Raw genomic sequence first — 26,882 nt, 5'->3', positions numbered from 1 at the left:
ATTCATGATAACTGCAAATTATGCTCCCATGATTCGATATGGACATGTTCATTAGTTTCAAGCGTTTGCTAAAAGTCTCACGTAAAACTTTAAAATTTGAATTTCAACAACTTACAGATACACTCGTGACGTCCTCGAGCTCCACCTGAGAGAGTAATTTGCCCTAGTTGACAGGATAAGCAGCCTAGTTGGTTTGGTTTTGGTTGATAGAAATTTCTCTTACATTGCGTACAGCCTTTAGAGTTCAGTTTACCATAGCTACCTTCTGGGCAATCATCTGAAAATAGTTTTAATCATAACAACCGCTTTGTTAGCTTCACTTAAAGGTTTATCTTCCTTCTAATGTCTAGGATTATATGATTTTAGATTTACCTATCACCGGAATCAATGGAAACCCTTAAGAACAATATGACGTTAGGGTATGTGTGTAAAATATGTAAGATATATCATACGTTGCGGTTTTCCTGTAAGTTTTGTTACTATAAACTACTAGTTTTTTTGTGATTTATCTGAGCTATTTTTGCTGCTAGTATGAAGATAGAACGAAACGTCTGCCTCTATTCCAGCCTCTGATAGCTATTTATGCAGTTGTCGGCTGGAGTCAGAAAAACTGGGTTCTGTTTTTTGGAGATTTCTCTATACCAGCTGACAACTTTCAAAACATCTATCAGAGGTTGGAATAGAAGCAGATGTTTCGGACTAGTATAAGGATCCAATGATTTTAAAGAATCGGGTTTCTAGAAGTTTTTTCAGAAACAAAACAAATTAAGCTGTTACCTCTAGATTGTGTTAACGTCTGCTTTAAGGTTCCCAACAAAGGGTAGTTTCCCGCCTCGCAATGATTCCCGCCAAAATCGTCGTAAGATAATTCCCAGACGTTAATTCCACCATATTGGTTGTCTTTTACAAAATTTGCCTGTAAAAGAGACGATTAGATATAAATTTAGGACCCGGTCTATCAGCTGGTCCTTTCTCGGATTATCCATATTCATCATTGGGGGAGGATGACTTGATCAATACCCATTTAGGCCACAGTTGAGGCGACTGGAATAATGAGGAGAGATGACATTCACACACCGACCGAGATTAGAACCCACGACCACCTCCACGTAATACTTTGACATTGTGAAGATGATCCTTACCTTTATCTTAACACTTCTTTGATTATCATAAGTAACAAACTCTGTATCAGAAACAGCATAAGGAGCGTTCGATTCTTCGTCCCATTTTTCCGTTACTATACCAACCTTAATCAGTTTACAAACCTACAATACATCATATACAAGCAGGTATATATAACTCAATTTTTGTGACCCCAGCTCACTTTGTGTGTACCAGCTAAAGGGAAACAAGCTAAAATATGTTGAAGTTTTTGGTATGAAATATGATCGTACAGCTCTCCGAACCGCAAAACGAAACCAGACATCCAAAACAACAGTTTGGCCAAACATTGGCAACAGCTATTAAACTCTTCATATAACAATGTATATCAAACATATATTAGGAAATATTTCGTAATAACAAAAATTCTCTCTGTCGAAGGGTCATATAGATATTTATCTTTCACTGCTAGAATTACCTCATAATAGCTCAGAACGCCTGGTGCCTGTGTGTACGGTCCGGGACTGCCACTTCCGGTCTGTACATCACCAACATTATTTAGCGTAGTATTGTACAGTGAGAAAGTCCGGGCATAAAGTGGTAACCCCAATATCAACTTCTCCTTGGGAACTTCTTCAGCCCAATAACTCAAACCCCACTCCTGAAAGAGACGATTAAATCGTATGGTTTAAAAATAACGAGGACCTCAAAGTTGAAATTTAATGTGTTAATGGGTCGGTACCAATTACTGGAAATAACAAACATTTTTGGAATTTTGATTCGATGGTGGCATCATGTTTTAGATTCACTACTGAGCCACTCTCATTAAGGAAGTTTGGGGGTTGATCATCTGAATGCTTTTATAATATGAACAGCATTTTCAATTCTTGACTTGTATGATCATGTATGATCATGCGAGGAATTATCGGAATTTCACTAGTCCATACACAATCGCAATCGCCTCCCGACCTAATATTTCCTGATATGATTTAAAATATTACATTGAAATTACACCATTAATGTTTTGTATCGTTATAATAGTATTTAATATTATAGAATCATTAATTAGCATCTAGTAACATAAATTATTGTTCGGTTTAACCGTTGTTTGTGAATCTATATCACTTTTCAGTTGTGTTTAATATTTCTGAGTTATATCTGTTTCAGTATGAACAAGCGGTTAGCGTCAGTCTCATTTTAAATTCGATAGTGAATTGACAACTTATTATCAGCTGTTGTGAGTTAAGTAAATGACTTGTTCCTTCGAAAACAGAGTACTTGACATGTGTATCGGATAGAAAAAGTATGATGGCAGTCAAGATTTCCCTTTGGTGTATACGTACCACATTCAGTGTCTGTTCCTCGACCAGACTATCAGCCCGGGGGTAGAGAGGGGCGTGGTGAGCGAGTACACCTGACCCTCCTGTCAAGTCGTAGGACACCATATTCAGGAAATCTACAGCTCTGGAAAATACAAAATACAAAATATAACTTTGTAAGAAATTACGCTATGTATCACAAAGAGAAATGCAAGGTGTTATATACATTTCAAAACTACCATTAACTAGACAAACTATCAAAAGTGGACCAAGTGCAAGATAGAGAATGTTCTTGATAGTAGAAATGTAAATTGTAGAAACGTTGAGCTTAATAAAACCCAGATGCGAGGTGTAATGTTTTCGCTGATGGTATGAGCCAAAGGCTATAATATATTCCAAATAAATAGTACTGGCTATCCCAAAAAGATGCAAAGTTGATAAACTCAGTAACACAATGGTATCAGGTGATCCGGAGTGATGAGCATGCTCTCTGCCTTATTCAATACAGTACTTAATATAGTGGTAAAAATAATAGTGTGTTGAGCTTACTCTCCGACCGCCGTTCTGTTGTATCCTTGATCAACTATCGTTTTACTGATAGATACAGCCGATGATAACGATAGTCTTGGTTTACCAGATAACTTCGATTCTTTTTCAAAACTGGATCGTAATTTCTAACAGAAAGGCAAACATGAAAAATTATCAATGGCGAAAGGAATCGATCGCAAGCTTGGTTGGACTTGTACATCTGTATCTTTTCTCTTGCAAAAATAGATGGTCATTTTCCAAATCTGCTCAGATCGAAGCAGACGTATACTCCCTTTTCTCATCTGATGTAAATCAATCAATTACCTGCAGCAAAGCCACATATCTATCTCTATCTGCCGGAGATCCACCACGTTGTGTTGGGAACGACCAGTCCATATCCACGCCATCGAATCCCCATTCCCTCAAGTAATCCACAGTATTGTTACAGAACTCTTCGATATCATCGTCATTTTGAGTTAAATTGATGAATCGTTCCACACCAAATCCGTACCCACCTACTCCGAGTATAACCTTTATATCTGGTGATTCTTTCTTTAGGTCCAATAATTCTTTATAACCTTCTGAAATAACCACACACAAAAACAGAGACTCTTTACGAAAAGTCTTACGATAAATTGAGACATACCCCATTTACGACAAAATTGATCGCAACATTTTTTGTGTGAAACGGAAACCTGGAACTTATTCGGAGTGATGTGTAATAGTGTAATTCTTTATTACAGTGCAATTTCCATAAAGATGAATCTGTTTTAAACTTTGAAGTAGACCGAATCGTTTAGGTAACTCAGTTCTAATACAGCAACTGCCGAATCTTCCTCTTATAAGCTTCGACGTCGATTTTAAGCTTCCAGTGAGATAGTCTTGAACCCGAAAATCGTTTTATTCACAATTATTATACGTTTACGTACCTTTTTCATCTCGTTTTTCATCCAGTGGTATAATTGTCTTATTGTCGACATCAAAACCAACAAAAGAATAGATATAATGTGTACAGAGTGAGGGTTCAGTGATGTTACTTCCGGTATATTGCCCATTCCCCTTCCTGTAATGATCATAGATCGACCAACTGGTAAAATAACACACTCGTTTATATTCGGTTATCTCACAGAGGCTTATTCCTGTAAACAAAATGAATAGAGTTCTGAACGTAATAGGACTTACATTTACGTATCATTTCACCTCGTTTTCCATTCAATGGTATAACAGTTTTATTTTCGACACAAAAACTAATGATTCGCCTTATTAAGACAGACAGCACCATGCAGTGTGCAACGAGGAGAAATGATATTGATTCCCAGCTACAAAACGACAAAAATCAAAATGCAGATGTTTCTTTTTTCGGTTTTTTTTTTGTACAGGACTTCAATAACTATTCATAACCTGACGAAATTGTTATGCATTTCCTGTTCTCCTTCATAACTATTCAACCGTTAAAATAGTCTGTTTAAGGCAACATTCCGCTTTTTTGTTGGTTGAAATTTGTTGAAATATCTACCTAAATCTACAGAAATATGCCTTTAGCGTATCTGAAAGTTTTAACTTAAACCAGCCGTTAAGTTTTAAGAGCCAAAATTATTTTGAAAAATTACATATAGAGGATTTTTAGTTCGTTATGCTGTTTGGAAGCCGTGTGAAAACGGATTTTTGTAAAATAAGCGCCCAATTGTAGAGAAAATATGTCTCCTAGGTATTCTAAAGGTAATAATAATTATAATATGGAGCCATTATCAAGCTAAACACAAAAACTAGGTTAAACTGCTTAATTAACGATTAGTACTCTCTGTTTTTAATTATCCCTTTTAAAACAAATTCAGTTTGATCAAGTAGATACTTAGATATAAATAGCATACTTTAGAAATATTATCAGGTATAATTTACGATGTTTTTGATAATGAAAATCTTTTACAAAAAAGCGGAATGTCCGTTTAATACAAAAATTGTGGGATTTCTTGACAATCGTTATAAAATCCTTAACTTGTATTTTCTGTCATTAAATTGTTTTTTGATAAATTATGTTTTATGATCAAAGCAATTACTCTCTGACTAAAATGTTTTCTGAATTTGACAATTTTTTTCATATGAATTGAAATATCAATTACAAAATACTACTGAGAGTTTTGGATTGTCTTTGGGGTGATAAAAATGTCAACCACTGGAAAAGTTATTATTTGTAAACTTGTTTTTACAGAGGGGAAATTTTGGTCTTTTCTGGGAGGTTAGTGAGTCTTAGTGTGTCTATTTTAAATATAAAATCACTGATCCTAATATATCCATGGACAGTGGCGGAGCCAGGTTTACGTCCCAGGGGGGGCGAGATATCTGAGGTTGCCCGAATTTCTAAGTAAGTAAGCCAAGGATTTCAGTTTTTTTTAACAAATATTTATGAAATAAGAAAAAAATTAGATTCAGAGCTCAATCTAGTCAGAGAGGAACTTTTTAAAGAAAAATCTTTTTAAATCAGTCTATATAAAAACATGTTAATTTTCAAAAATACTTAATTTTGTCCTGAATTCAACATTTTAGATGATAGCCTAAGTTTGATAAACGCGTGGTGTTCCTGATCAAGTAACCTCTCCATTCTTTTCAAAATTCTACACAAAAACAATTCAGAAGTTGTTTAGTGAAAACTCTCGTAGTATTCTGTCAATTTCTGATATTTTTGTAATATGATATGATATATTTAATCCTACCCGCAAGAGCAAGAAAAATCCAAAATGCACACATATCCATTTTTATACGACAATAGAATTAAAAAAAAGTCGACGAGTATCGTGTAATACAATAAGGGAATGTTCACACTTCATTCGAAATAGGAATAACATCGTGGTGGCCTATCCATCATTTTTTCATTTTCTGTTTGCTTATATCAGCTTTCAGATTTCAATCTTGATGCTATTGAAAACACTTTGATTTGATAGCTTTCTATTTTTCATTTGTTTTGCATTTGATCAAGACGTTTGAAAATTTAAACTATTGTTTCCCCACTCTTTTCTAGGGTTTTAACGCCCGTGTGAACTATACCCCCTTTAAAGTAAAATATAATGACCGGCTAATATAAAAAGCCTATCCATTGTGATATTAAACTTGTGTTACTTTATTTGATAACCGCCCAATATTTATTCAAGTAGTATAATAGGAAACCGAATAAGACGACGTTTTTGGTATAATTTATATTTGGGGGAACCTAGACGAACTGTGTAGGCTTCTATATCTGTAGCTATTTACTATATCTGTCGTTTGTATGATTTGAATTAAGTGGTTTTGACCTTGCCCTAAATACTGGGGCTACAACACAGGGAGAAATATGTTCATATACAATAGCAGGGATGGTATTACAGCTTCTTCGTTTACCATGGTAGCGAATATTATCGCCATGGTTCCTTATCTGTCGCCAAAAACATTTTTTTTAAATTTTTTTTTTAGCATTAGATCTGTTTTTGTGGACATGCATTTGCTACTTGCGGGAAAAAAGATTGAAAGCGAAGTCATGGTTCTTATTAAGAGCATAATATGTAAATAGTTTATGCTTCTATATAACTCTTAGATGCTGCAATTTAAAGTTCCTGGCTAAATGTTCGTATTGCACACTGCAGAGTGTTGCCTATCTTCATAAGTAGCCAACAAAATGCACACTGAGGTCAGATTAAGTCCAATTCATTTAATTTTATTAGTTTTAAAGATGCATAATGCAGTGTGATTTATTTTTAGCTTGCTTACTTTTATCTAGACTCTAATTGATATTTATCACCATCAGATAGCTTACAGATAAGGACGGCAAGTTCAAGCCAGCAAGACAGGCGAGCCAGGCAGTACAGAGCCGTATGTGTAAGGCTCTGAGGCAGTATTCAACAATTAACTGTAGTCCGACTTTTGTCAAGGGAGTTAATCCAGAATACTCTAAGATAAGATAACTCTTGTATAAACTTACCGGAAGCACGTGTGGATTTATTTATTTACATTTTGATTTAGAGAAGAATTCGAAATAATCATCTATTTTCTCAAAAGAATTAACCAGTCATGAAGAAAAAAAACGGGGTTCTGAAGAAGAAAACAGTTTCTAAGGTCTTTGTTTTGTTTCATTCTGTAACATTCCCTAGATAGTTCTAAAACTGAAGACAGCACAGGAGTTAACCAGATTTTAGATTAGAAGTTTGGCAAACCAGTCACTCACAACGACCAGAAACTGACACTCGCAGTTATAGCATACTTTTTAACTCAAATACTAAAATGCATGTGATTCACAACAATATCGTGAGTTCTGATAGTATCAGAGCTCTCACTGTCTCACCCTCAGACCTATAGTTTGGGCCCGGGGAGTGAGGAATGATAGAGTTGCAACGCTTTTGACTGTAGTCGTAGATGACCATGTGAGCGTCATAAATCTGTTACAGAAAAAAACGTTCTGAAGGTTAAGTCATCAAAATAAAAAAGAAAGTGCTCAGAATGATTAGCCAACAAAATATCCCCGCCTACTCTTATAAGCATGTCTGCGAGCTAAGAGTTTAAGCATGCCCGCCAGCTAAGAGAAATAACATTTTAGTATTTAAACTGTTTTTTTTAGGATGAAGAAGATTCTGACTCTATAGAACAAATGGAAGAAGAAACAGTTCCGGTGAAAAAGAAAATGAAGAAAACAAAAAGAGACATCAGTGATGATAGTGATACTTCTGATGATGATGATGATGATGATGATGATGATGATGATGATGATGACTCTATGGATGAGGAAGATGAAGAAGAAAGCGATGATGATGATGATGAAGATGAAGGTAAATACAAGGTTTATAAGACAAAATTGTGTTCATAATGAATATATGAAAAAAAAAAAAAAAAAAGGAAATACAATAGTATTGGAGAGTACTATCTTAGAATCTTCCTGACTTCCTGACCCTATTGCAGCCTGTGGTAGCTATTTTGACAGTTGTCGTCTGGTGTAGAGTCAGAAAAAGAAAACTGTCCAAATAGCTATCAGAGGCTGTAATATGGTCAGCAAGTTTCGGACTACTCTGAGATCAACAAAAACTATCCCTGCGGAGTTTTTGCAGTCGCTTTTAAAGGGTCAAGATTATTTATGAGAAAATGGATATTTTTATTTCAAATCTAATTCGGTGTACAACTTGTTAAACAGTTATTATTATCATCAATTGTTCCCTGATCTACAGCTTTCGATAGCTTAAGGCTTCAAAATTGCTAATTCAATATTTTATATATTACAGAAACCGTGACAACTAACAATAAAAGAAAACGATCAGCACCGGAACCAAAAACAACCAAAAAGAAGAAAACGGGAGAACAAGGTATGGAATCATTGTTAATATATAAAAATTTCATGAACTAGAGTCAAATCAAATATTATAAACCCAATAGGAATTGTAGCTCTTTACCATTGACAGGATTTTCAATGCTATCATGTAAGGAGAATGCCATTAGATGATCTAATTATTATACTAGCCTTTTGTGGAATTTATGTTATTTGCAGAAATTTGTCATATCTTCTGTTTACTGTTAAAGTTTAAGAATTGAGCTATATTACAAATTATACGGAATAATATGTTTCTGTTTATATTAAAAGGGGTTATATCCTTGTTGCCTGTTCGTACATTACTTTGTCTCTATCTATTGCAGCCTATTTATTAGTTGGAGGCTTAAAAGAAAACACAACCGGTGGAGCAGTGAAAGCGTTTTTTAAACGACGAAATATTGCTGTATCAGAGGTTATCAAAGTTCCTGCTCAAAAGTAGGTTTTATTGAAAGATATATCATGCAATCTTATAATCAAACTTATATATTATATACTTATCACATTACCCTCCTGCCCTTACTTATTTGTCCAGGAATTTAACAAAATTTTAACTATGATTGAAGAAAAAAGCAAATTAATTGGCTAAGAGAGCTGAATTATTTCAGTATTAGTGATCAATAACAATATTTTAGTATAATATAACATACATCATCTCTAGTTATCAACCTAATTGTATGGCAATTTTTGAATTTTTTCCCTAAATTCGGCATCTATATAGTCAGTTTCATCTTATTGCCTGTATTCAGTAATATACAAACTGAATTTGGCTTTAAGTAATTAATTGGCAATGGAATTATCTTTGTTTTGTGTGGAGACTTTTAAACAACTGCTTGTGTATTCTTGCCTTATGATATTGACCACTTTATGTTTTGTTTGTAGAATAATGTATTTGGTGTTGGAGAAAAAAGAAGAAGTAGGAAAAGCTTTAAAAGCCAATAATAAACGTCTCCATGGTAACAAAATAAAACTTGAAAGAATCAGCAGATTACCTAGTCAAAGTAAGGAGGATTTAAAATACAAAGTACAAATTCAGCTCATTTGATATTTCACAGCGTCTTCATTTTGCCCAAAATACTGCAGAAAATCAGGTAGTCAATCATTATTTTATTTTCACTCCTTAATATCTGGACCATGTTATATTTAGATGAGTTGATGGTAGCTGGTGAACCTAATAATCAGTTACTAGTAAGAAATCTATCATTTGATACACGAGAAGATAAAATAAAGGAGGTATTTAACGGCAGTACGTCAGTTAAGATATTATTTTATCAAGATTCTCAACGTCCTAGAGGGTAAGTCTCTGTATTTGTGTTTTTGTCTCAAAGGAAACTTATGTTAGTAGATGATTTTACTCTCTTTCTCAGGGTCATAATTTGTGTGGATCATAAATTCTGTGTATTTTGTACTTTTTGAAATATTTTTCTAGTAATATCTTTGTCTTATATATTCCGAGTGTGATATTTATTGTAATACCTTGTACAGTGTAAGATTAATTTTTTTAGATTAGCTGTAGTAAGTTATAACAGTATAGAGGAGGCTGAAGTAGGAATGAAAGAACATAATGGTGTAGATATTGATGGTAGAAAAGTTTATGTTTGTTATGCTTTAAAGAGAAGTAAGTCAATTGTTATTTCTGGTGGCTCACGGTTCATGTATTTGTTTCAGCTCACTTTCTTGCTGACGTCAAGTTCTGGACATTGGTATTGGTATTGGCATATGTAGAGATAGTTTCAATGGAGTTGTGAAAGCTATGGTGGCTCACTGAGTTACAGGCTTGCTCGCTTACCTGAAGGTCTTGCTATTCCAACATCCCAACATGGATCAAATCATCATCAAAACCTTTGGATTTTTAAAAACCGGTTTCCCCTGTGATTGATACAGTAGAAGGACTGACTCCCATGCTTGGAAAAAGCAACACATCGTTAGTAGCAGCAATAGAACATTTCATATATTAATCTTAGAAAAGGAAAGTGGTATCAGTTGTTTAGAAGAATGAAACTGAAAGGGGAGTATGCTGATTTGGCAATTTCATTCCAGTTATGTTGACAAAGCTAATTTGTCTTTTTTCGTGATTTTAGAAAAGAATTATGAAAGGAAGAAGAGAAAGAAGCAGGAAAAACAAGCCAAATATTTAGCAAATAAAAACCAGGAGGACACGGATATAAAGAAAAAGAAATCTGAAGGTTAGTAATAACTGAGTTCGCTCTTCCAAAACAATTTTTGTATTTCTACCTATTATTACTTATACTACAATGGCAATATAAAAGGCAGCGTATGATTTCTCGAGTCCTGAGCCAAACACGCCAAGCTACCTGTTCAGTTATCACAAATGCCATTGGAATTTTAGCGATAGAGGTGTCGTATTTGGTCCAGTTTTTCTAGAAATACAGGATCCCTAGTTGTCAAACGATAAATCAGATAGGTGCAAACAGAATCTATTAGTGTACTATACTCTTACAAAGATTAGAAAATCTCTTTACAATCCCTTTAATGAGAAATGTATTTATGTTTTGTTCATGTTTGTTACAGATAAGAAAAAGAGGAAGAAAGAAAATAAATCCAAGATGGAGGAAGGATAAAAGGAACCTATCTGCGTATTCTCAAAACATTCTTAGTGTTAGAAGTTAATACCTTAGGACATCCTAGCACTAAGATCTTTTCAGGAATACAGTTTGGTGTTTATAGTTGTTTTTTATAAATAGAAAAAGAACTGAAAACTTTTTGTTGTACAGAGCATAGTCTTTTTATTTTGTAAATGTGATTCTTTACCAATATTCATTGTAAAAATATGGATTAATCTGTCAAATTTACTCCTTTTTATACAAAATGTCAGACATGTCAAGCAAATACAGCCAAAACAACAGCACAGACCTTTCAAAGATTGTTTTCCGGGGAGGATCAAAATAAGAAAAGATACAATAGTATATTGTAAGTATTGTGTAAGGCACACACTGTGTACAATGTTAAAATATTGACATTGAAATAGATAACAATTAATAAATATACATTCAATAAATATGCCAATTAAAGAGATTGTGTAAACAGGTTTTCTTAATTTTGTATGTGTATATGGAAAACTGTTAGCATCAATTTGCACCATTTAAATTTTTAATCAGACGTATTTGATCCTATAAAGCATAGTGATGTCATCAAACACTTAGTTTTAGTGGAATTGCAGGAACCACAGACGTCTGATTGAAAATGGCATTGTGCAAATCAATACTATCAGTGTCCCTGATACACTTTAAAAGTTTAGAAAACCTCTTTACAACCTCTTTAACAGTTATTACCATTAAAATACATGCTATATCATCACTCAAATATATTATAACTGTCATAAATATATTATAACATCTTGAGTTGTATTATACTAAAAATAGTCTATTACATGATATCAAGAATTTCCTTTGATTTTTTTCTTTGTATAAACAAGTGGGCATGCTTAACTGTGGTATAACTAGTTTAAAACTAGCCCGTTCAGCAGGATTTGTATGTATATCTAACCATCATTCAAGTAAAATTTTGTGAAGCTGCATATTGTTGAGCCATCATGATCCTGGATCGACTGAAAAATATAAAGAAAATGGTTGACAGAATCCAGCACATCTTTGGTTTTAAAGATTTTAAATCATCAGCAAAATTGACAGAGATCACCCTTATTTTCATAAATAGGGTCTAGTCATCAAAATTAAAAAAATTCTGTCTATACTTATAGCCTGTTGAACGGGCAAAAGAAAGGGTCGAACAATTTTCAAAGGGTCGCGCTGTAAATCTACACGCACTAAATATTTTCAACAACATTTCTTTGTAGTAGAGTTCAAATTATTTTCTGGTTTTCTATTCTACTCACCTACTACTGCAGGGGCGGAATTCAGGTTCCTCACTAGGGGAAGGGACAGGTATACTTCGGGCACTGGAGGGAGGGGCTTCAGCTGGTAAACTAGAACATGTGGATCGCAAAGACTCAAATCTGCAAAAGATAAAAGAGATTAATTATGCATCAATGTTAAAAGATGCCAAAAACAAAATTCAAATTAAATTAATGTCTTTATATAAAGTATGTGGGTAGGTTCCATTCCTTGGCATCATTACCAAACAAACTACTTCCTGGTGGTTTAAACAATATTTTAACTATTTCAACTATACATATTAAGTAAAGAATATAAAGAGGGTATCTGGTTTCTATTGACATATCCAGCGTTACCTTTTTGAAATACTGGTTTGTAATTCTGCTAATTCTTGATTCACAGCTTTAAGTTGATTATCCATCTGTCTTACACTTACAACTACAACAAAACACAATGAATTACCAGATACCAGGACCCTATTCCTCAAAAATCATTATACCAATAAGGTTCAGAAAAGTACAAAGCAATACTCCATTTCAAATCCAAAAAAATAAACAGTCCACCAGAGCAATAGGAAGTAAAACTCGGCTATATTTCAGTATAATTACCTGTAGAAGCAGACATTGGTCTCATTAAAGGTGCTGTAGCTTTACCTATTAATTTCTTTACAAGAGCCTAAAACAAACATAACATTACAATTACCCTAATCTAAACTCATCAATGTTTTGTAATTGTCATAAAAGACATTTTAATAATTTCCTGATTTTCCATAAACCATCAGAAATTTTAGTGGACACTTTTAACTTCATAATTGCCACAGGGATCCAAATGTCATAAAACCATGTATTTTGGTTTTTCTGGAATTACATGAACCAGGAGCATCAAAAAGGACACTGAAAGGCTAGAGGGTAGAACAAGAGTATTTACCCCATCTAAGATTTCTAACTGTGGTATAACAGACTGTAATTCAGTAAAATAGCCAGGTTTCTCTCCATTCTCTTCACTAAACGGATTGCCTGATATAAATAACTCTACTAAATCTCCTAGTTTAGATAGAGATAGCTGAAAATATGATAATAGTGAGAATATCTTGATAAACTGAAAGTGTTACAGTATTGTGAAAAGTAAAGATATCATAATGTAAACACTTGCTGTTAATTTTGTCTTTATATTTGATATTTTATGTTTGATAGGGAATATACCTGGCAATGACTAAACTTCATTGTAAACATTGTTGTTTCTAAAGCTTAATATTGGTAGTGTCCTCAATAACACATCACTTACCACTTGATCCCAAATAGATATATTATTATCACTTATATTTAAAATCTGTAAGTTCGGGACGGCTGTTAGGAGGGGAGATAACTCTTTAATTTTATTAGCTGACACATCCAACTCTTCTAATGATCTGAAAATAATTAAACATAAATACAGATTGTTTTATACTTCATGACCTTTGACCTACATGACCTACGTATATCTAGATGTGTCCAGAACATCCAGCCAGTTTCCGTGAACCTTATGCACAAAATCTTCCACTTCCACCTCTGGTTGAAGGTTACTAGTCTTCAGGCACGCTTCCACTTAATAGAGTTTAAAATCATTCTGCATGGTACGTACTTTAATTTACCAGACATGTTTAATGTTGTTATTTGATTGTTGCTCAATCTTAGAATCTGAAACAGAAATTAGAATAAGGGTTACTGATTTGACTATATTTGCCAGTCATGTTTTAATAGAGTTCCTTTTAGCCAATAATGTCAAAATTTTACAATCCATGGCAAGAGCCATGAGATATGGTATATTTTTTTTTAAGTTGAAGGGTTGAGGTAAACATTCAAAAGTGTAATCCACAGAATTTGTATTGCCAATCTGACTCGTCACAAAGATACAAGAATGTATCGTGATAGTTCACAGCCTTGTATCATCCCAGCTCTATTCAGCTTTACAGTTTATCAATGGATATCTATCCAAAATATAAACGAGCACAGACCTGTAGATGTGTAAGATTAGTAAAGCCAGATAAATCTGTTAATCTATTGTTCGATAGATCTAATTCCACCAATCCTTTACAACGAGAAAGTTCATTGACTTTCCGTAATCTGTTTCCACTAGCACTCAGTTCTTCTAAATTAGGTAAATAACTTAATGCCTGTATAAATACAATAGATGAAATATAATTAGGCTACTCGATCAACAATAATGGAAATGTGGACAGTGTTCTAGGGATGCAGGATGACCAACTCAAATATGGAGAGGTGTAATATAGGCAAAGCCTGTTCCCCAATCATATTCATGATGTATATCTTTAAAATAAAAAATACATATAGCTATGTTGACTCTCGGAAAGTGATGCCATGTTGACAAATCTAAATACCAAATAAACATTATTAGCTATGTTGATTCTCTGAAAGGGATGCTGAGTTGACAAACCTAAATACTGTCTAATTGGGATGCTGACTTGATGATGCCGAATTCCCTCTTAAATATTAACACAAAGCACGTAATGCCCACTGTTCTTAATGAATAACCCTCACCAAAAGATTGAACCAAACAGACGTTATACTCTTTTCCCCCAAATCAACTGTTACTTACACTAAGGTTATCTAGCATATTAAAACTCAGATCAAGGGAGGTAAGCTGAACACAGGATATAAAATCTGACGTTTCTAACTTTAACAATAAATTACTGTCTAATCTTAACGTTTTTATTTTCTTCAACTGACTCAAACCTTTACCTGTAATATTACATTCAAAAATTACAATGAAAACATAGTGAATGTAATCAGTCTGCAGAAAAAACACACGGAATGAAGATATAATTCACATTTACAGCGAGAAATTGAAGTGATGCAAAGTCAAGACAAATCATGTTAATGCAATAACCTTCATCAATGGAGATAAGCATGATTGTATCAAAATCTGAAACTATAAGAGAACAGTAATGTCGAGTGAATGAGCTTACCAATGGCTCGTATTTTATTATGTTGTAACTGCAAACAACTCAACTCTTTTAAACTGAAATTTATAAAGATTATGGTCATCAAATAACACAGTAATTTACAATGTCTAACAAACATGAAAATAAAAAGACAATTTTGTGGGCCCCCAGAAATACATTTACAACAACATTAACAATTACTTTACTAAATAACTTCTAATGGTGCAAAGATAAAATTGTAGATTACAGTCTAAATGGAACCAAGCAAAACATGCATTGTTGATAAATACAGCCACATCCAATATAATCAAGACTAAAGAAACATTTTTGAATAATCAAAATGAGATTTTTCTTACTGATCTAAATTCTCTATAACTTTAATTCTATTATCATATAGTTTTAATTCTCGTATATCCTACAAATATATAATATATTTAAATAAAATGTTACATAACAAAATAATAAACAAATACCATCTCTTGGTTATCATATACTCCATAATTGCTCAAACTGGAATAAGATATTGACAGCACATTTAGTCCTTAGAGAAGAGTAGAATGACATGGCTTGATGAACACATCAGAATGTTTCTCATTGGATTGAAAGTTATAAATGTAGAGATTAAAAAGAGCTACAGACAATATTCTTACCAGGTTATCATTCAGATTCTGAATTTTTTCTATAAAATTACACGATAAATCTAATATCTTCACTTTCTTAAACTAAAATATAGAGTTACCTACCATTAACGGTACAAATTGCAAGTTTTAGTGGATTTGCAGGAACCACAGAAGTCTGAATGAAAATTAGAATGTAAATTGATTCTATTAGTGTCTCTGATACACATACAAAGTTTAGAAAGCCTCTTTAAAATCCCTTTACAATCTCTCGATATAATCTTAGTTAAAATTATTGAAATTGGCTCCATGATTTATACATCTTCTTCACATGTTATAGAGAAATTGACTTGACTATTAGAGAAGAAAAAGGTATTGCACTACCTGTTGTAAGTTTGAAATATCAGTTATCTCTTCACCATGTTGAATTATTTCATAAACATTATTATAATCACTTTCTTGTGAACAGGATAACTGGAAAATATACAAATAACACTGTAACAACATGTTTCAGGTTCTGTTTTAATATTTCTTTATTTCTCATTTACAGTTTCACTGTTTGATAGTTATTACTTACTCCACATAGGCAGTGAAATAGCTCAGTTGGTAGTGAGTTGGATTGACGTCTGCCAAGCGATTAGCTATTGTGTGCTATTGCTGCAGTTGATTTAAGAATTTTGGAAAATAAAAGAAGTCATGATACTTACAATGTAATCAGGATTTAATAACCTTTTCTCAACAGGGCCGTCCAATGATGTTGAAGGTCGTGACCTTGCACTTGGCATATTAAAAAACTTGACATCTTGACCTTCGTTATCCGAATCAGATCCGTAATACGACACATCACTAACGGTACTTCCTGTACGGGGGTTTCGACTAGAACTAGCCTTCGGTGGAGTAACTTTCGGTTTCGTCCGACTGGAACTGCCTGACCTTGACCTTGTTGACCCTGCTGACCTTGTGGAGGTAGCAGAAGTGACCTTGACACTGTCTGAGTTCCCAACACTGTTTGATCTAGTAAATCTTCCAGTTTTCAACTCTCCAAGTTTAATATTTGTGGTGGAGTTATGTTCATTAATGGCTTTCCTGTAAAAGAAAAGTAACTATTTGATTTAATGTTTGCTAAAAATAAGTCAACATTTCTTCATAATTATCAATCAACTTCTGTTTTGTGCATCCTTGACTCCTTGCTATAAATAGATTGACCAGTATTTTGACAAAGCCTGAATTTGTAACCCCTCCAGTCACAATATAAGATAAGCTTATGGACCGTTTTTGCCAATGTACATGTAATTGTTTCACCTTGTCAGTAGATCTAACATAGTGTATACTGGCGCTACTTCGTGGTTTTTAGCCACAATTTCATAATTAACATTTAGAATACCAAAGTATATCTCTGATAAAATTTTGCTGTACATAATATAAACTGATAAAGCCACAACTACAGGGGATTTAGATAGAAAGATTTATAGAGAATAGGCCATGTCATTTTAGTCTTTACTTATGGTAAAACTGAATGTTTTGTAATTGAAAAACTTATGATTTCGTCAAAACTATTTGGTGAAAAATAACCAAACAGTAAACAGAGATCGAGGGATTCAGAAAAATAAACATTAACAACAAACAGGAATAGGCATATGATAAAAACGACAAAACGCACCTTGGCAGTCGTCTGTTTTGTTTTGGTCTGGGATCAAGTGGAAGAACTCCAACAGGTCTACCAACAGACTCCAGAACCCGGGCTTTTATTTTTGTGTTCATTTTGAAATTTACCCCAGTTCACATCCTTTTATTGTTCAAATTTATCCATTTTCTTTCACAGGATCGGCCATTGTTTACCTTGGATTCCTAAACGTAGACCTTTACTGCTCATACAAATTAAAGAGTGTAGAGGGGAGATAATGCTGGATTATTTCAGACAACAAATGATTCTTTAGCTCACTGAATCGAAGCTTTGATCTGAATTGACAGACCCCAAGACAAATGAAATAACATTTACGTCCTGTTTTTCCGCACCCTATGAGCTAATGACGACGGACAACACCATGCAGAGTGCAATGAGGGAAATTTTGCCAGGCCAGCGGCATAATCATATTCTTTTTAGATTTAACACTGTCAAGGGATGTAGCACACGGGGCCTCAGTTTATGTGACATCCGAATTCTTTTTTTTTATGTTAGCCCCTGTTACCTACATCATTGACAGGGGGAAATGGGGTTGAAAAATCAGATATTGACCAACAATAAAGATGCTTTTTACTTGGTGAAAACCTATTTGTTCAAGAACTAGACTTAGCAATTTATTTTTTTCAGTTTATTGATTAAAGCAAATTACAAAATATAAAATCTATTTCATCTAATCGTCTTGCTAATATAATAGTAAATTAGCACCAATTAAAGATAAGACTGAAACCGAAACTGTTGGTAAGTAAAATGTAATCTTGTCGAACCGGCGTATAACAATAAAATATGCAGTTGAAATGATAGGGATCCATAGAAATAAATATCCTCCCGCAAGGACTTGTGTTGAACACATGAGGGCGTGTCTTTGAATAAATTAATAAGCCTTTTAAAAGTTTTGTGGATTACAAAAGCTAAACTATGTATATTAAAGGTATAAGAGAAATATTAAAAATATATTTGGCACATTCATATCAAAGCTATCATGAAAATATAAAAGACGTGCACATATGCTTATACAATACTTAACATATTTTGAAAGTTTCACAGACATTGAAAATTACGTTGAGTGAAGCGATGACGTCTAATTTGGTCACGAGAGTAAAAGCAGGGGGAACAATCCAAATATTACACTAACAACAACTTAAAAGCTGTTTCGTTGTTCTTTTTGTATTCCCCTAGGTTTGCAAACATATACTTATTCTAGATTCTTCAAAGTATATAAGATACACGATTCATACAACTATGTTGACTTATCAGAAAGCTTGAAATTTCCCCTTCAATTAAAATAATTCCGCAAGACGGCGGCACTGCAGGCTCATCCTAAGATTATTAACAGAAGGCTGTTTGTACACATGGTTTTCTTGGCATAACCAATAGTGAAAAGCCAATTTGAGAAACTCTGAGAACGTTCAATGATATAAATATAAATATATTATATAACCGTAATCCAAACTTTTATATCGCATTAAGAAATACTGTTTTATTGCATAATTTTATCTATCTAAGTGATTTTTTTAAATAATATATTTTCTAGAATCCGAAACAAGTAACTTTTCTCTCTAGCAACCATTCACATTGTGTGTTTTTATTCGTGTATTGTGGGCTAAAGAGACAAATCGGGTTGTTTCGGACTTTTTCTGACTATTTTACATATTGCGGTGATAAGTCACTTGAGACCACGTGACCTTAATATCGAACTATTTGTTTCTAAGACTGGTTTAACTTCGGCTTTTCGTACGTGCATGATGGATTTCTTTACACTTCAACTGCAGCTTTCCTGAAAAATAAAAAAGAATTGCATCACTTTATAACGTGTAAGCCTCAAAGACTATGCACGCGCACAATGGCAAATGGCATATTTTCTTCATACCATTCCTGAGACCAATTGTGTCGATAGAGAATACGTTCACTCAGAGATTATTTCAACTTTTCAAATATTTATGAAATTGCACGTGCATTAAGTGAATGACCTAGATGATATTAAAGGTTTACTTACTGAGGTCGGCATTAAGACAGCCACCCCACTCTCTGAGGGTGATCCTTCTGTCATTATTAGCATCACAGTCGTTAAGGAAGGGCACGAGACAGTGTTCCATGGCTTTTAAAGATTGAATAGTGTGCTGAAGTTCTCGTCGACTAACACGTCTGAAATGAGGGTGAAAATGCCAAGGTAATATAGATAATAATTAGGGGAATGGAGATACTGTTTTGATAATACAAATTGCAAGTTGTCATCGGGTGTTTCGGAAAGGTTAGTAAGAACCTAGCCTCCTAAAATGTTAGACATGCGGTCCCTTATAGAGATACTAGAAAGGGAATCTTAAATATTACATGGATATATACCGAAATCTGGGATTTAATTCAACAATTCATTTGTTTCTTGTCAGTATGACTATAAGCTTTTTTTTTAAAAACGATTTCTCAAGCTTAACGTGAATATTCAAATCGAAACTTTAATTAGACCTTATTTTCGTCCAATCAAAGTTCAGATTTCGAGGATGGTTCCTACCTGTCTTGTGGGTTTTGATCTAAATCACAGAATTTCCAGACCAAGGCATCAGTGTGGTTGGCATCAGATTTAGCCGATTCTAACAGATCTAGGTATTCATGAAGTTCTTCTCTGGCGGCCTGAAACAACAGAACATTATCCAGGTTTTATACATTATATCAGTTTGAAGTATGAACTATTTATAAAGAGCTCAACCCTTGCTGCCGATATGTGATAGGATATACTTTCCTTATCAAGACAGCTATTGAGAAGTCAGAGTCAGAGAGTACTCCATAGACAAGACTCCATCACACGCTGCCGACATGTATTTATGATAACAAAATACTCGTCAGGACAACTATAGTTTTGAAATGATAGTTAACTCTCTATAATGAAGTTGGAACGGTGTCCTGGCCTTAAGGAAGCTTGGTCCACCTTGCCAATGTCTTGCTACTGAATCTACTTAACTGCAGACGGTAAACTATGGAATTATCTAGATTTCCTTACCAATTGTTTCATGACAATAAACAACCATTCTCGGAGTCGGTTTGGAAATTCCTGAAATTCGTCTTTAGGACAGGCTGTCAAATCTGGAAAAAGCAAAGTGAAAAAACAAAACTTAATATAACTGTGAAAATGTCAACATTAGCGGAAATTTGTATATATGGGTAGTAAACTTACAGCTTTCAAAGGTCCGAAGCCATAACCTCTACCAAGCCAACTGATTTTCCCGTTATCATAGCTAAAGACGTTCTAATCACCATTTTTTCTACTTTCCAATCCACGGTCTTTGAAGATCATGTTGCCAACAAAGATTCTTAAGATATGTGTACACCATTCCCAAACCATAATAACGATCTGCGAATAGGTTTTTTCAGAATCGATAAGATTTCTCCACATCACGCTACACAAGTATCATCTAAATGGAATCTTGGATATCTTAACCAATGTGAGAAAATCGGAAGTGTTTCCGTGATGACGAGAGCAAACCCGATGACTTAGTAGTAAACCGAATCACTTCCTCTATTCCAGTCTCTGGTGGATATTTTGAAAGACTTGCCTCCGATAACTGTTAAAATATCTATCAGAGTCAAAAGAGGCAGATGTTTCGGTCAAATTTAAAAGCATCAGTAAGTGATCCATAGGAAAGAGTCGGTGACCAAACTATGCTGCACACGAAACACAAAAATACTCAACGAATCAAACAAATATTCCACTCACCTCTACATCCACCATAATAGTCCAGATGAACTTTTTTCTCGGCAAGATTTTTACATGCGGCATCTTTTCTCCTGCAGAGACAATGTTCTCTGTCTAATAGACAATCACTTTTATATGTGATGTTCTTAGTGCTGCAGACCTGTAAGAAATGATAAAAGGGATAATTACAAGATCAGGTGACAAAGGTTTGGATGCTGACGAACTTTGCTCGGAAGATTACATTTGATCAGGATTAGTAGGCTTCTCCTGATAATACATGTATATTTGGTGCTGTGTTCTAACTGCATCGAAGTGGTTATTTACCCAGTATCGTTCGTCTGTCTCCTCTTCACAGTTTTGGTAGCAGACACAAGATGGCTGCCGTTTCTCATCTACTATACACTGTTCACCACGTCGACATCGTTTCTTCTCACATGGATCTGTAATAAATAGGATGTTGGAGTTGTGGAATGGTGTGCTGGTGGACAATTGTAAGGAGTTTTATGGTCGACTCCTCTGCACCTAATTGGTTGATGAAGACAGACAACGACATGTAGTGTGCAATGAGTTTGAGAGCTTTGAGAGCAATTTTGCCAGGACATTATAGCATGGCATTATAGCCTATTCTTTTTCGATTTTCAACTCTCGAGTGATCTTTAATGTGGACAGTCTCCGATCAGCATAAGGATGAATGAAACCATGCTTCTAATTTGAAAATAGCATACAATAAACCTATGTATGTTTACGGATAAATATCAAAATGTTGGTTTGTGGACAAGGTTTTTGTGAGCGCCATCTGAGGAATGTAGTTGCTATACATATTGAAAACGGAATAAGAAGTTCAGTTGCTGGCCAGTGAAGCTCTTCTCAGAAACAGCTGGTCACTACTTCTAATTCAGCATAAATGATTTACCAAACTGTGACACTTATCCAATACCTTCGAAACCCTTACAAAAATCACCAAATGCAACTTTTATAATTAGCAGCGTACAGTATACGCCATTTCTGCATTAAAATACTACCAGGTGTTCGGACAGGACCTAGTAATGAAGTTACTTACTAACGAGTGTGGTTTTACCAGCCTCTACAGCAGCCACATCTATCTCTTCTTCTTCTACTTCTTCATCGTCATCTTCATCTTCATCAGCCTGAAAATAATTAAACGTAAAACACTTAATTAATCCCACGGACTCATTTCACTTAAGACCTACGACGGAACAAAAGGGCCATTAAATGGTAAATTGAATTATAATGCAGGCAGTAAGTAGTTTGAAATGACTGGAATACTAGTGCAGTGAGTGGTAAGTGATAATACTGGAAAATAGAAACGAATAGAAAGTAAAGATCCACACAGAATGATGACATGATGCGATTTTACTGTCCCCGTCTCTTCTCCTCCATATTCATAATGGAGTCATCTTGATAATCATCTAAATTTTCGATTTTTGCATCTAACTCATATCGCCTTAAAGGATAATGATGCTAGATAGAATGCTGACCGTTTTCGACAGGTGTCCTGGCAGCAACAGCTGACTGGTTCAGTACCCAGTATGTCACAATAACCTACACTATTTATTTATTCAGACCTAGAAAACGTACCTGGTGAAATAAACAACTCTAGAATGACTACCATACCTAGACTCTGTCAAATATACACAAGCTGAGAGGTTACAATATGTTCTAAATATGTCAACTATTCCAAATACTACCGGTGCAGTTTAGTCACCGAGTTGTTAGATATGTACTTGTACAGAGTATACCTATACTGTGTAGCTAGTTATTTTGTGTCAAATGTCGACTAATCTTGTACAGGGGGTGGGGAGGTAGCAGTAGCAGTTCATCCGAGACCCAGGATGAATGCAGGAGAATTATTATTTCAGACAGCATATTCAAAAATTAAGATTGGAGAATACGTAGAATACCGACCCCCTACATTAAAGGGTTTGTAAAGGGGAATTTGCGATAGTGACGTAATAAAACTGTAAGTTTCAATGGAATTGCAGGAACCGCAGACATCTGACTGATACTTGTAATGGTATAAATCGTAGCTATCAGTGTCTCTAATGAATATATAAAATTTATAAACCTTAGTTACAATCCCTTTAACATGCAATGATACAGAGAAATTATCTGCAAGATTTTAAAACAAGCCAGGAGTGTTTTTGATTACCTAATCAGAAAGAAACCTTGCCAAGAAAAACAATAAAAAATCTGTAAAAACTCGAAATTAAATTTATAGGTTAAAGAAGTATAAAACATGTTGTTATCTGTCGAAACTATATACTTTTATGTTTTTATACGCCCACATCTCTCTATGTGGACGTATATTGTCGGCACCCCTGTCCGTCCGTCCGTCCGTCCGTTCGTCAACATTTGATTGTAAGCGCTCTACAAACTAGATTTTTTGATGGAATCAAATGAAATTCGGTATGTGTATACATATTCATAAAACGAAGATCAAGTTCGAATTTGAGCAGAGTTATTGCCCTTGCTCCAAAATCTTGAATATTTACCATCCGCCGTGGTGGGCGTATAGATGGCTGTAGTCCACTATTAGTTTATCTTTTAGTTTTCAGCGGGTCATTATTGTGCTTTTTTCAAATATGAAAGTCTAAAGCCGTTAAGAGGTTGTTATCTCCCCCTCCCCCTCCTTTGACAATTCCGTGGCTCCTGCTCGACGCTTTCACTTAATGCCAAGTTGTCATCCTTGTACGGATTGGTTGTTTCTTGCCATTTTACTTTCGGACGCCAGTATTCCCCATTGTGGAACTATTGACATTCTTTGGAACGAAGAAACTTTGATTTGAAGAAAAGTTTCAGGATATTAGAATGCGGAAACTGGTCATGATGACTTGTGATACATTAACGAGAAAGTAATGGCAGTAAAATGTCAAAACAACATTAAACTTAAGATAACATTCCTGCTATAATTCCAATTTATGTCAAAGTGAGGATTTTTTTAAATCTACTTTAAATTTCAGGCATGAATGCTATTCCACAAGAACATCCGATGTCACTTTGCTCAGTGGAGACCCACGCACATATTTTTGCAATGAATTACATGTAAAAGTTGTTTGCACATTTTCTTCAAATTTGTCATACACCAGAAAAAGCGACCAATCCTACAGAAAGTTACCTTATTCCCAACATTTCTTTCCTTTCTTAATGAGTAACCAGCTCAACACAATTGGCGTGATTTGCCAGGAGGGCGTGCGGCCAATTTCGTTCTGAATGACATAGATTTGCAGATCTACTTTGTAAAAAGGATGGTCGAAAACTCTCGAAAAACAATGCAAAATCATTCAGACAAACCCATAGCCAAATTATCCACGCTTCTATATAACGCTGGTTTGATACACGTGCATATAAACTATATAAACCTAGTTAACTTACCCGGACGTAGACGGCTGTAAAAACCAGTCCTAATAACAAGGCTACAATCCACTTTCTCATCCTGGCTTCCTGGAAAATAAACAAAGATGTTATTAGCCCACTAGGTATAGAACTTTAATATCAGCAGATTATACCTGACATAGGGTAATGGTCGTGTCCGGGCCCGTATTTTGTAGTGGTGTAGTCAGGATTTCAATGAAATTTTCTAATATAGGAAGGCGGGGAATACATCTAACGAACGATTTCGGCAATGTTGAATAAACCCCGTACCGTACCGGACATGGTACATAAGCTTTATAAGATTGACAGTGAAATTGGGTCATGTTTCACCGTACACGTGTAATATTATGAACATGCATTGTAACGTTATAACTTAATTGACAGGCACTAGCAGGTACATGAGGTCAATCGGTCAGTCAATTGTACTAAATCATGACCTTATTTGACCCTATGTCTGACCCGTATCAGCCGTAAGCCAACAGGCATTCTTTTCAAGTTTCCATGTCAAGGGAATGAAAGTCAAGAAGTTGATTAAACCTTTGATCTTCAGTGTTATGCACTAAGTGTATGTCACTGTAGTTAGGTTGAATATTGCGATTAGGGTAGACTCGGCTTTTCCAATTTTAAAGGTAAATCCCCATTTCCGGAAAATTGGAACTCCATGTCTCCTGTCGGAAGTATCGTCCCCAGCCCACATGTGTAGCAGGTCAGTAAACTTGGCAGGGTTACCCGGCTAGTCTCATCTTTTTCCGTGTTCAGAAGGCATATTTTCAACAGATACGACATTATGAGTGTTAGGTGTTATAGAAGATACTATTATAGAAGCCAAGATGAGATATAAGTTGCTGACTTCAAAACCATATGCTTTAGGACAATACATTTTCATGTTGTCGACATCCCTGATTAATTAACCCTCAAGAGGTAACAGTACGCTCGGTACTTGATACTGTTGTCCAACACAGAATGGACTGAACAACCTCGCCCACCAACGATAGTTTTTTTAAACAATAATCTGGAGTAGTGTAAAATAAGTATTTCGAATTCTATAATGTACACAAATGAAGAAGATGTGATGTGTTCGACGTTATTCAATGAGATTTTGAGTGGCGTGGTTCTCTATTTAAAGAGATTTGAAAGAGGTTTTGATTTGTACCAATTTGCAGCCTGACTTCTGTACTTCTTGCAATTCCACAAAAACTACAGGTTTTATTATGTAACAGTCGCTAAGAGCCGCAATCTTTTTATAAGGAATTGTGCGACATCTGTACATTTCAAGTACTATCTACATAATTATGTTCAAGATCCAAATCTACCCTCAAAGAGACGCACCTGTCCCTTTAAGATAAAGTAGACGGGTGTGGTTGAATGATATCAGTAGACAAAAAGTTGTCTAAATATTTCCCTACCACCGGCTCATTTCAACAACCTTTATAATTTACTCTCTTATCGTCTTAGTGCAGTACATTAAAGCCACTGTCCCAGATAGACCTGGGTATACACGTAATAGTACTTTAAAGAAACACTACCATGTATACTATATTAAAGTTTCTGTACCAGATAACCTGCTCGTTAGCAACTGAGGTATTACATATATCCTTTTTCCATCTACGTCCTCTGATTATCCCTATAGACCATTCTTCATCGTATTCCACCTTTAAATGTTCCAAGATTGCGATTTTTATTGAGTATTCTCCCTTGGCATGAACATTTTCTCTACTAGGCTAGCACCTTTAAAATGGTATTGAGTAACGTGTAAACAGTGAAACCGGAAGTGTTTTATATCGTAATAAACTATGATTATTATTTTAACTCACTACCCTCCAGATGGTCGGTACAGATACAGACTAGAGACTCCATAGTTCATGGGAAGTTTAGAATACAAGACGATCTTTCTGACGCTTAGTAAAATAAACCTGAGATGTCTATATTTCCCAGTGTTCTATCAAGATCGCATTATACAATCTTTTGAAACTATATTGTGTCCTTGTGAACCTTTGGGTCCACTCTCTATCGGATAGTAGACCAACTTATGCAGAAAGACAAGACTTCAGATTATTTTAGTGACTAAAGTGACTACATATCATTCGCTACAAATTTTTCTGAAGTTGTAATATGAGTTTACTCCCATAAAGATCAAAAAGGCAATTAAAATCTTAATATATATTCATGTTTCAAGAAAAAGCAGTAAACCTGAACACTTTTAAACTTTAAAGCCCACCATAAAAGTTCTTCTAAGGTCATCTTGAAGGTCAAATCAATCAAATAAGGTCATGAATTATATACAGTCCACGTTTCTAGCCCGTAAACTGCAGTAAAGTTTTCCGGAAGCTCTTTCATGATACACTTCATTCATCCTTGGGGGTTCAGAAAACGTTGCAGAAGCTTGGAAACAAGATACTCCAGTTTTTCTGGTGGAAAAATTGGCCTTTCTCATCTTCCTGGT

General features: G+C 34.7%; 4 protein-coding genes across 4 annotated transcripts; 1 reads left to right on the top strand and 3 right to left on the bottom strand.

Annotated features, from left to right (window-relative positions):
• Positions 1-721: 721 nt before the first annotated feature.
• On the bottom strand, positions 722-4,067 carry LOTGIDRAFT_109802 (hypothetical protein; the record flags this gene model as incomplete). The annotated part of the gene is made up of 7 exons (XM_009047073.1): positions 722-916; positions 1,143-1,265; positions 1,580-1,762; positions 2,445-2,565; positions 2,970-3,094; positions 3,273-3,526; positions 3,878-4,067. Coding segments are annotated over 7 exons (1,191 nt in total), but the record flags the coding sequence as incomplete, so codon positions are not given.
• A 2,527-nt stretch (positions 4,068-6,594) lies between these two features.
• Positions 6,595-10,850, top strand: LOTGIDRAFT_156436 (hypothetical protein; the record flags this gene model as incomplete). The annotated part of the gene is made up of 9 exons (XM_009047072.1): positions 6,595-6,606; positions 7,531-7,738; positions 8,186-8,266; positions 8,595-8,706; positions 9,151-9,269; positions 9,416-9,563; positions 9,774-9,886; positions 10,350-10,454; positions 10,801-10,850. The coding sequence occupies 9 exons, from the start codon at positions 6,595-6,597 to the stop codon at positions 10,848-10,850; spliced, it is 948 nt and encodes a 315-aa protein (XP_009045320.1).
• A 34-nt stretch (positions 10,851-10,884) lies between these two features.
• LOTGIDRAFT_230176 (hypothetical protein) lies at positions 10,885-17,523 on the bottom strand. Its single transcript, XM_009047071.1, has 15 exons — positions 17,338-17,523; positions 16,385-16,763; positions 16,062-16,151; positions 15,711-15,782; positions 15,417-15,475; positions 15,085-15,137; positions 14,715-14,857; positions 14,113-14,271; positions 13,740-13,795; positions 13,404-13,527; positions 13,047-13,181; positions 12,728-12,794; positions 12,476-12,557; positions 12,122-12,241; positions 10,885-11,836 (listed from the first exon to the last, which is right to left on the bottom strand). The coding sequence occupies exons 1-15, from the start codon at positions 17,436-17,438 to the stop codon at positions 11,782-11,784; spliced, it is 1,695 nt and encodes a 564-aa protein (XP_009045319.1). The 5' UTR covers positions 17,439-17,523; the 3' UTR covers positions 10,885-11,781.
• A 1,823-nt stretch (positions 17,524-19,346) lies between these two features.
• On the bottom strand, positions 19,347-21,493 carry LOTGIDRAFT_109908 (hypothetical protein; the record flags this gene model as incomplete). The annotated part of the gene is made up of 5 exons (XM_009047070.1): positions 19,347-19,503; positions 19,868-19,986; positions 20,354-20,436; positions 21,068-21,206; positions 21,371-21,493. Coding segments are annotated over 5 exons (621 nt in total), but the record flags the coding sequence as incomplete, so codon positions are not given.
• Positions 21,494-26,882: the final 5,389 nt, after the last annotated feature.

The sequence above is a fragment of the Lottia gigantea genome (assembly GCF_000327385.1).
Source record: "Lottia gigantea unplaced genomic scaffold LOTGIsca_11, whole genome shotgun sequence".
NCBI lineage: Eukaryota > Metazoa > Mollusca > Gastropoda > Lottiidae > Lottia > Lottia gigantea.
This window is presented reverse-complemented; position numbering and strand designations above follow the sequence as displayed.